The sequence below is a fragment of the Psittacula echo genome, assembly GCF_963264785.1.
Source record: "Psittacula echo genome assembly, chromosome: 2".
In the NCBI taxonomy this organism is placed as follows: domain Eukaryota; kingdom Metazoa; phylum Chordata; class Aves; order Psittaciformes; family Psittacidae; genus Psittacula; species Psittacula echo.
In genome coordinates this window covers 17,677,250-17,688,584 of record NC_137737.1, presented here as the reverse complement: position 1 = coordinate 17,688,584, position 11,335 = coordinate 17,677,250, and the positions used below count along the sequence as shown (strand labels likewise).

Here is an 11,335-nt window from a genome sequence, read left to right as displayed (position 1 = left end):
CTGGAGAAATTAGAGTAGCAACCTGTGAAGTACCTATGCTTGAAACAGGTAGATCAAATGATATATGCCTGACAGCGAAACCCTCTGTATCATTCAAAAGAGTTACACATTTCCATGAACTGCCTAACAGCAGCAGCTCCCCAACCCTCTAGGCTATATGTTGACTGCAGTCAATGCTGAACACATACTGTGAACACATAATGTGTTCACGTTACCTTTTGGTTTTTTAAGTGTAAAATCTACAATATTGTTATAGTTCTGTGGTTCAGCATTTCATAGTTATGCAAACTCTATTTCCAAATTCTCGCTCTGTGTGTTGAGGTAAGAGAAGACTCCTTCACGTGGTTTTTTTCCGGAAAGCAGGGTTTGTACTTTCTGTGTTTCTTTGATATAAACTAAACGGAGTGGATTCATCATACATCAAGAAAAACACAGTTGGATGAAAGCAAAACATCATCATGAAGGTGAAACATGGTTTAGTGGTGGTCTTGGCAGCCCTGGGGTAATGGTTGGACTTGACAATCTTAAAGGTCTTTTCCAACATAGTTGAATTGATGATCAGCAAAATATTAAAGTGAATGTGTATGAAAATGACTAAGACAACCTTCCAGATAAAGCTTGTTCTCTCACACCAAATGATAGGTTATCTGATACACAGGACATCAGAAACTTAGCCCCAAGATTCTTTATGCTTTAAGCAAACAGGTATATACTCACCTTTCTATCTATTTGAAAAATCATGGCAGCCAGGTGAAGTTCCCGATGACTGGAAAAAGGGTAATATAACCCTCATTTTCAAGAATGGAAAAATGGATGATTTGGGGAATTACAGACCAGTCAGTCCTCACCTCTGTGCCTGGCAAACTCTTGGAGCAGATTCTCCTGGAAGGCATGCTAAGGTACATGAAAAACAACAAGGTGGTTGGTGACAGCCAGCATGGCTTCACTAAGGGGAAATCCTGCCTGACCAATTTGGTGGCCCTCTATGATGGGGCTATGGAACTGTCGGGCAGGGGTAGAGCAGTTGACGTCATCTACCTGGACTTGTGCAAAGCCTTTGACACTGTCCCACATGACATCCTTGTCTCTAAATTGGAGAGACATCAATTTGACGGATGGACCACTCGGTGGATAAAGAACTGGCTGGATGGCCACACGCAAACAGCTATGGTCAATGGCTCCATGTCTGGCTGGAGAAAAGTAACAAGTGGTATCCCTCAGGGATTGGTGTTGGGACCGGTCTTGTTCAACATCTTTGTCGGTGACATGGACAGTGGGATTGAGTGTGCCTTCAGCAAGTTTGCCGATGACACCAGGCTGTGTAGTTCGGCTCATATGCTGGAGGGAAGGGATGCCATCCAGAGGGACCTCGACACGCTTGTGAGGTGGGCTGATGCCAACTTTATGAAGTTTAACCATGACAAGTGCAAGGTCCTACACCTGGGTTGAAGCAATCCCAGGCACAGCTACAGGTTGGGCAGAGAAGAGATTCAGAGCAGCCCTGCAGAGGAGGACTTTGGGGTGTTGGTCGATGAGAAACTGAACATGAGCCGGCAGTGTGCACTCGCAGCCCAGAAAGCCAACCGTATCCTGGGCTGCATCAAGAGGAGAGCGACCAGCAGGTCAAAGGAGGTGATCCTGCCTCTCTACTCTGCTCTCATGAGACCTCACTTGGAGTATTGTGTGCAGTTCTGGTGTCCTCAACATAAAAAGGACATGGAGCTGTTGGAACAAGTCCAGAGGAGGGCCACGAGGATGATCAGGGGACTGGAGCACCTCCCGTATGGAGACAGGCTGAGAAAGTTGGGACTGTTCAGCCTGGAGAAGAGAAGGCTGCGTGGAGACCTCATAGCAGCCTTCCAGTATCTGAAGCGGGGCTATAGGGATGCTGAGGATGGACTATTCATTAGGGACTGTAGTGATAGGACAAGGGGTAATGGGTTAAAACCGACACAGGCGAAGTTTATATTGGATATAAGGAGGAAGTTCTTTACTGAGAGGGTGGTGAGGCACTGGAATGGGTTGCCCAGGGAGGTTGTGAACCTTCCATCCCTGGCTGTGTTCAAGGCCAGGTTGGACAGAGCCTTGGGTGGCACAGTTTAGTGTGAGGTGTCCCTGCCCATGGCAGAGGGGTTGGAACCAGATGATCTTAAGGTCCTTTCCAACCCTAACTATTCTATGATTCTATCCGCTAACCACTCTACAGCATCTTTAGGCTTTGCTATTCTTTGACGCCCACAGCAATGCTAGGAACATCCCCACCTGCAATACAGTTAATAAAACAGACAGCGGCTCTGCTTAGTCTCACACACATGCTTAATTTTAGAGATAAGAACAGCCTGGGATTGTTATCCATCAGTGGAATAACTTATGTCTGAGCCTTATGTAGATTTTGAGGCTTTTTTAGCCACACTTTTGCGCAAAATCATTAATAATACGGTAGAACTGTACAAATACAGAAATAAAAGAAGGATGATTATAAAACACAAGTGGGGGGAGGGGGAGAAAAGCCTTCCTGACAAGCAACCTCTCACTTTTTTTTTTTCCTTTTAATTTTAAATAAAGCTGTCTGCGAATTTGAGCCTAGGGAGACCTTCATTAAAACCAATTAATCAGTCAGCCTCTCTGCTGAATAGCTTTCTGGAGAGAAAATCTCAAAATAGGGCCTGGGAGCGAGGTGTGTTAGCCTCCTGTTAATTGTCCCTGCAGGGCCACAACCTCACACCCCTACCCCACCTCAGCAGGGTCAACACCGGGTGAGAAGGATCTGGCCCAGCGGCGGTAATCAGCTGCTTGGGAGGGCCGGAGCCCACCTGGGGCGGGGAGCCCTTGAGGCCTGGCGCCGGTGCCCCGGGCCTCTGGCGCGTCGCTGGACAGGTGAAGACTGGGTCTGGCGGCCTCGGCTCCCCTCAGGAAAAGAGCGACCGCCCCTCGGTTTAGTGACCTCGGTGAGGAGCTGGTTGCTTCTCTCCGGGCGCAGTGAAGACGACGGCCGCGTTATGAGCCAACTGCTGGCGCTCCGGAGAGCTCCCAGTCCGGGTACCACCTCCCCAGCCCCAGCACCTATCCTAGGAGCAGCTTCTCCCGATCGCTATGGCAGCCTGCGACCCCACCACTGCCTGCGGGAGGCTGAGGGGGAAAGTTATCGGCGGGGCGCGCCCCACCCTTCTCCCGTCCCCTCAGCCACCCTGCTCGGTGCGGGACTGCAGCTTCCGCCGCCCCCGCGGCGAGGCGGCGCGGGTGTCCCCCGGCGGCAGCGGGCGCAGAGGGCGGCCCGGGTGCCCTGCTCCTCCCGCTGCCGGCGGCCGCCGCCGGGGCAGCACAGCTGTTACAGAGCGGCGCTGGTCCCTCCTCCCAGCTGCGGCTGCCTCATCTCCCCCCACCCAGCCCGTCCCTCCCCTCCGCCGCTCCCGACGCTGCTGCTGCTGCCGCTGCCGCCGCCGCCACCTCCTCCTCCTCCTCCTCCTCCCCACCCCCACCCTCTTTCTCGCTCCCCATCTCTCTCGCTCCGTCCCGTTCCCCCCTTGCCCCCGCCTTTCCCCGCCCTGCCGCCGCCGGCCCTGGCAGAGCAGGCACCGCAGGGGGATCTCGATGTAACACCATGACAGGCATCGCCGCCGCCTCCTTCTTCTCCAACGCCTGCAGGTTCGGGGGCTGCGGGCTCCACTTCCCAACCCTGGCAGAGCTCATCGAGCACATTGAGGACAACCACATCGGTAAGTGCCCGGCGGGGCTAGGGCAGGGGCCGCTGCAGGGCAGGACGGCGGGGGGCGTGGGGCCGCGTGTTGCGGCGGCGGCGCGGGGTGAGGGTGCACAAGGTGCAGCGGGAGCCGGGGCGCGGCGGCGGCCGCCGGGGGAGGGAGGTCGGCGGGCGAGGAGTGGCAGGAGCGGTGCTGCGGACGACGTGGAGGGCTCCTCGGGGAGGTGGCGTGCGGCGCGGAGGCATGGGTGGGTGCGGGGGAGGCGTGTAGCTCGCCGGCCCTGGCCAGGGGGAGTTAGTTTGCCTTGGCAGGAGGGAGTGCTGGAGCCCGGAGGAGGCGGTGGAGGAGGGAGGAGGATGGGCACAGCACGCCGCCTGCTGCTTCCGCCCCGGCTCTGGCTGTCAGGGCTCTGGGGAGGGAGGGAGCCGCCGCCGCGGCAGCCATTCCGCTTCCTCCTCCTCCCGCCGCCGCCACTGCGTCCTGTCAGCGCTGTTGCTAGGTGTGGTGGGGAGGACGGGTCGCGCTCCGGCAGCACCGGCCGCCGCAACGCGGGTGGCGCTTCTCGGCGGAGGGACGGCGTGAGGGAGGCCGGGGCCGGCGGCGCGGTGGGCGTGGAGAGAGGGTTCGGCGGCGGGCGGGAGGCCAGGCGGGGAGGGCGGCCCATGCCGCCGGTGCAGTGCCCAGGGCCGGCCGGGCGGGAGGCGAAAGCGGCGGCGCTGGGACCCGCTGCTGTTACCGCGCAGCCCAGCTCAGGCCGCGGATGACAGTGCGGGCAGCACTGCTCCGGATCATCACCTGTAGGCTCGACCCGGCGGCCTCCGCTCCCCTCGGCCGCGCGTCCCGCCAGGGGCGCGGGGGCGGGACCGTCGCCGGGCCTGCGGGGCGATGACTCGTCAGTGCCTTCCCGGCGAGGGCGCCTCATGGGCGGCGGGCGGGAGCGTGCGCAGGGGCCGCCGGGGCCGCCCCTCGGCAGCGCGGGCGGCGCCCAGGGGAGGAGGGGGCGGTGCGCGGCTCTCGGCCGGCCGCGGGCGCCAACTTTCCCTGTCTCCCCTCCGGCGGGACCGGCCTGCCCGCGCGCGGCCGGGCCTGAGGCGCTGAGCCGGGCAGGGTCTGTCAGCCGGCACCGCGCCGCACAGCCCGGCTGCTTACGAGGCATCGTGTACCCAACCGGGCATGGCACCGCCGATGGGCCGCGGCCGTCCCGCAGCTTCACTCTTCGGCATCGGCAGGTGTGCTGCCCTGGCTTCCAGGCCACTTACCCTCAAACTTCTCGGCTGTCTCTCGTTGCTAATAAAGTACAGTGCTTAAACGGTCAGAAATTGAGCTAATTCTTTGAAACAATCCGAGTTTTAAAATCGGGTGGAAAATACAGAAGTTTTAAGTACCCAGAGACTGGAGACTCGCGTGTTTCGCTGGAAGTATGAGGAAACAACACTCTGCTACAAAAAAAAATGAAGCTAGCGTGCTGCATTTCAGTTTATTAAGTTTTAATAGGCAGGCCTGAATACCTGAAAAAAATCCCAAAAGCTTAAATTGCAAGTGTAACATTACATTAATGTAGTGTTACAGGTCAGCGAGATGAAAGGTGTGGTTCTCATAATTATCATGGTGCCTGGTTTGAGGTAACAAAACCATGTACCGCAAGACTCTGTAATTTATGACTTGGCGTGGTGCAAGCGTACTGTTGTGATATTGCTGGGGTTTTTCTGAATCTTGGGCTCCTAGCTTTTCTGATACCGATTATCCACCCCATTCCACCAGAAAAACTAAGGGGAAACAGTTTCCCAAAACGAAAGTTCACAAGTCATCTTGTGTGTCCCTCAAGTGGATTATCAGCCCTTAAGTGCCACAGCCCACAGAGTGTCAGAAAAGATACAGGCAAGCCCACGTGGTCTGTGTGTTGCTGTTTGATCCCTGGTCAGCGGTCCCGAGACTTCTCTGAGGAGAGGAAAACTTCATGCTGAAATACTGTAATGTCTTAAAAATTGCGTATTCTGTGGCCAGTGTTCGTTACTTTTTTTCCCTGTCTCGAAGTTAAAGTATTACAGCTTAAAACACACATACATTTAATTGAGAATGTAATTTGCCAAGACTTGCATGGCACACAACTGGAACTTGGCATGTACGGTGTCACACATGCAGCTAATTGAGCGCAGACTGGTGGAGAGTGACATAAGGTTGCTCATGCTTCATCTTTAATATTTCACCTTAGTGTGATGGCAGGTTAAACTTGACCTGCTTGCAAATACGTGATGTGGCGATGTTATGTTATTTGCTTGTATCGAACACTGGAAGAATCAGGGAGTTGCAGTGGTGACACTGAGTATGGGATCCCAGTTCTCACATGGATGCTCAGCTGCATGGTTTTGTGTGTGTGTTTGTGTGAGGGGCTCCCTACAGAGCCTGAAGAATGAGAATCTATGAAAACTGACCAGGTAAGCACTTGGCCAAAAGGTGATTAACCTTTCCAAAGACAGCTAGGAAATAACGGAGTAAATGTCTGAATAGGAGCTTATGTTAGAATTACTTTCTCAGTAAGTCCGATGCAAACAGCATCCAATTTTTGCTGTCATACAGGTCTAGGGATGTGCCCTGAAGGTTGTTTTTTTAAAAATTGACACTAATTTTTGGCTAAGAGTAACATTGCCATATAAAAATATATTGCTTTGGCCATTCTGTGTGTGCTGCAGGAAAACAACTTGATTGAGTTATATTCCATTATTAGTTTAAACCAAAGTGGACGATTGCTGGGCAAGGTGGTGTTACAGCACAGATCACAAACTTGATGCTGCAAACAGCTTTGTGAGGGAAGGTGTGTATGGTGTGGGCTCTTCATGCTCTGGCTGCTGCAGTGCTGCTGCCCTGCCACGTTTGGATGGGTTAATACTGGCTCACATTGTCAGTGGAGTGCTGGCAAGAATTTGGTCGTTCTTCAGAGCTATACTGTGTCTCTGAAAAATGTAGGACCAAATATTTATGAAGGGATCTTTTTTTGGTCAGCCTTGCACATAAAGCTTAATTTAGTATAAGGAAACACTGTTGGGGCATTCTGGGGACACAGTGTGTATGGTTTCTGAGGGATTCTGTAGGTGCTTTCCTAATAATGCTAATGACTAATCATATGATATCATTCAGGGTACAGTGTTGGGTTTTTTCCTCTAACATGCTAGTGGCAGCCTGATAAATTGCCAGTTATTTAAGTATCAGTGCAGATAACTTGGGAGAGTTACGGCCATTGGATGAAATATTCAACTCTGAGGTGGTGCTGTGTACCCATCAGCATTTCAGCTGCTTTCTGGGTTTAGCATTTCTGTATTGAAGACTTGTGAAGAATTAGGCTAGTTCAGGAATGCTGCTCTGGGATCTTTCTTAAGGCCCTACCGGTGTCATCTGCAGTGAGACGTCATTCTGCAGGAGGAACACTTCTAAGAAGTCTGGAGCGATACTATCAAACTGTGTATTCACATTTTCTGTAGCTCACAGCTGAAAATAGACGATTTTGAACTGCTGGTTAGTAAATGTTTCTCTGAGGTTTTTCTAGCAGGGTGTTGTCCAAGCAACCTGAAGTGCTGTTACCCTCTCTGCAACTGTGCCAAGAAGTGGGGCTTTTAGCCTGCCCTGCTAGCCTGTTTCCCTGCCTTTTGTTTTTTTGGCTACTCCAGTCCCTTGCAGGTAGTTTAGTTGACTGATGTCTCTAGTCTGGGAGCAAAAGGCCTAGTTTGCTGCTCATTGTCGGATTCACACTGTAGAATGGAATGGACTTAATCCAGTCAGTTCCTCAGAGCACTGCCAAGAGAAGAGGAAAAAATAAGGACACACACACACACATGACACCAAGCCTGAACTGCTGAGTATTCAGCTATGGCAACATGGCAGATTTGATTGCATATCTGCAGTCCTGGTTCTGTCATCAGCCGTGATGTTAGAAATGGCACCTCTGGCTCTACAGTGCTTCAGAAATTGCATTAACTCTTAACTTGGTGTAAGTAATATTCTGGGGCATTTTCAGCTGTTCATTCGAAGTCCAGAGGGTCACACACTTTGGTTTCTGGGGGCTTAGGGCAGCGTCCTCCACAATTATTTGATTCTTCTTCAATCTACCCATAGTTGAACTGCATCCTTGAGAGTGGGGGTCAGGTAGCTCCTTAAAGCTAGTTGCTGATACTAAGTTTACTCTGATGCTGAAGAGCCAGTATTTAAACTCAGGAGATAAGATTTTGACAACACTTGGTGCATGACGAGTACTGACATAATGTATGCACCTGTGTATACAAATATGGCTGATTTGAGCCTCTTGTGAGACTCATCAAGCACTGGGGAAATGGGTGTCTGAAAAATAACAGTGGTGAACTCAAAGTGATGAAAGAGTGGATAGGAGGAGATACAGAAGATAAATCTGAAGACACTCTTACCTTCGTGGAAGTAGAGTTTGTTAATTTTATTGCACTGAAACTGCTAGAAGAATTTGGAGGGGAAAAAAAAAGCCATCTGCTTATATAGTAATTACACAAGCTAAGATGGTTTACTGTTGAACGCCTCAACATAACTTTGTAAGAAGTCCCAGTGTTGGATAGCTTCTAGCGAGGTATTTATGTAGTGTTGCTGTCAGAACTGGGAGTTATGCATTTCCCATCAAAGTTGGCCGATTCCCAAATATTAGGATGGGTCCCACAAACACAGAAGATATTGGAGCCTGCAGTGTGTTGTGTGAAATGAGAATAAACAGTTGCAAGCCTTCTGGGTTGCTAAAGATGAGGATGAGGGACTACACACCAGCATTTATGGAAGGCCTAGCAAACTAAAGTCTGTATGAAAGTGTTCACTTAAAGCCAAGCTCTTCAGAAGAGTGTGAACATTGTTTAAGTGGTTACTGGCATTTAGCATTTGCTGAATGTATGATTTAACATTTGGAGCTGAGACTGATGGTTTTGAAGAGGTGATAGATCTTAACTCAAGGCTTTTTACACTGAGAGCGAGTGATGTGGCAAATAGGCATGTGGGATGGTGTTTGGAACAGTTGCAGACAGACTGTGCTTAGTTGCCAGTAATGTGCATAAACTTGTGGTCTTGCAAAATAAGTGAACAATGACGTGTATTTACCTCAGCAGGAGTACTAATTATCATTCATGGAAAGCAACTTTCTACATTTATGGCTACATTTATCTGAAGATCATCCTCTGCCCAGTACTTCTACAGCTGTGATTTTTGTTGTTTATTGAAAATGCATTTCACAGTGATGTGGAAGGATGTTATGTTCAAGGATATTGGTTTCTCACTATGCAGGTTGGTGTGGTGAGGAAGGCTCTTCTATTTCATGAGGGCTTTTCTGTAACATATTCTCTTCTGACTAACAGTGCTAATCCATGTTTTTTCCCAACTTGAGCAGAGCAGGTTTTTGGATTATTTTCCAGTTCAAAGTCTAGTTTCCTTTCCTCTTTGGGTTTGAATTTAAATTGTGATAAAATATAAGTGCATATTAGAAAAAAACTAATTTAGGTTATATTAATCATATGAAGGTAAATGGAGTTGACATTAAATTTTACCGAAATCATGATTTTTGTACTTCTGTGATGAGAAATTTGTTCTTCTTCTGAGGTTACCAAGAACGTCAAGGCTAAGGCAAAGTGTTGTAAGGATGTAAAGCTTAAGTGGTATATTTTCTAGGAAGAAAGAGCTGAAAACAAACATCTGTGAACATGCTGCAAACTGGTTTTTCCTTTTTAAGACTGAAGGCCTCACATAAAGCCAGTAGGGATCTTTCCTTTTTCCTCTGCCAGCTTGAGTGGCTTTGGGTGAGGCCCGTTGCAGGGCTGTGTCCCTACCATTAGCAGGGATTGCTCCTCCATGCACCAACAGACCTACACAAATATGAGTCAGAAAATGAAAACTGAAGGAACATCAAGTAACTTGTAGCAGTAGCATTATACTTCACTTGTGTAGGGCATGCTTACCTTTTGGGGAAGAGGGGAATTTACAGTGATTATCACATCTACTTTCCAGGGCGTGAAAGGATGTTTTTGTAGCTAACCTGCAGTCCTTATGGGATCAGGTGGCTGCCAGTCAAATGATCTTTTTTTAACTTCATCATTTATTTGGGAATGTGAGGAGATCAGGAATCGTATAATAATGAAATAATTTGAGGAAGAGATGATGCTAGAAGATGAAGAAATGTGTTTGTTCAGTCTGGAGACAGTCTTATCTACCATTCCTTGCTCTTGGAAAATATAATGCAAATACAAACAGTTAATCAGAAATATTTTGTGCCAAGCTGCAGAATACTTTAATGCAAAATAAATAAGCACTGGAGGCCTGCTGCTTCCAGTGTACTCTCTGGTGCCCCTGAATGTGCTTTTTTTTTCTGTCTTTATTTAGAATTCATGACTAAGCTTTGTTTCACTGAGAATTCATTTTATTTGTCTTTAGTAAGCACCAGTAATTAAAAATTCAGATGATAAGCATTTAAGTAAATAGCAGCTCTATATACTTTGAGAAAGCAGAGGCAAAGATTTTTGTGTTAATTTGAAATGCCAGCAATTAGAGAATCAATTGGATAAATCAGCCATAATTTAACAAAAGAGAACCCTTGGTTTTAAGGGACTGTCTCAATGAATAATTTCACAGTTAAAATTAAACCAATTCCTGTTACAGTCTAATTCTATCTTGAGACTTTTGGAAATGCTTTGGGGGAGTATTATGCTTTTCTTTAGTTAGAAGTGGCTGCAGCAGTATTCTGATCCCTAGAATAGAATAAATATTGCAGTTTATAGTTTAATAATTTTGTTTGGCTGTTTAAATTTGTGTTTTTCACCATGAATTCTTAGGAGGCTTCTTCTTAACTTTGTGCCACAATTAACAAGGGGAATAGATTTCTTCACTAGAGATGCTGATGACACCGTGGTACTGTTTGTGTGAGTTCCCAGGGTGGAGTGCATTACTATTGTGCAGTTTCACTTTAGGCACTATAATTCATTAAAGAATGAATTGACAGGTGTTAGTTATATAGGAGCAAGTCCGGAGGAGGGCCAGGAGGATGATCAAGAAGCTGGAGCACCTACCATATGAAAACAGGCTGAGAAAGCTGGGGCTGTTCAGCCTGGAGAAGAGAAGGCTGCGTGGAGACCTCATAGCAGCCTTCCAGTATCTGAAGGGGGCCTACAAAGATGCCGGAGAGGGACTCTTCATCAGGGACTGTAGTTATAGGACAAGGGGTGATGGGTTCAAACTTGAATAGGGAAGATTTAGGTTAGGTAGAAGGAAGAAGTTATTTACTGGGTGGTGAGGCTCTTGAACAGGCTGGCCAAGGAGGTTGTGAATGCTCCATCCCTGACAATGTTCAAGGCCAGGTTGGACAGGGCCTGTGTTACAAAGGATGGGGTAGACAAAGAATTTATCAGTTTAAAGGAAAAAATTGAGTGGGATTTTGAATCCAAGCTGTTCAGTTCTTTATGGCCAAAAAAATTTAATTGTGGATGAATTATGAAACATTTCTTCTGATTTTTGAGAAAGATTTCACTGCATGCTGACAGAGCCCATCTCAGTTTTAGGAGTCTTTTGTGAAAAGCTGAACACTTCCATTTTGAAATGTTGGCATTGCTGAAATTGATTCAACAAATTATTTATGTATTAATAATTCA

The 11,335-nt window shown here is 48.5% G+C and overlaps 1 protein-coding gene across 1 annotated transcript in view; it reads left to right on the top strand.

Moving 5' to 3' along the window:
- Positions 1 to 3,487: 3,487 nt before the first annotated feature.
- JAZF1 (JAZF zinc finger 1) overlaps positions 3,488 to 11,335 on the top strand; it is a 185,799-nt gene continuing 177,951 nt past the window's right edge. Inside the window, exon 1 of the mRNA XM_080610939.1 lies at positions 3,488 to 3,716. Coding sequence (XP_080467065.1) covers positions 3,602 to 3,716 — 115 coding nt within the window. The 5' untranslated portion in view covers positions 3,488 to 3,601. The remainder of the gene's footprint in view (positions 3,717 to 11,335) is intronic.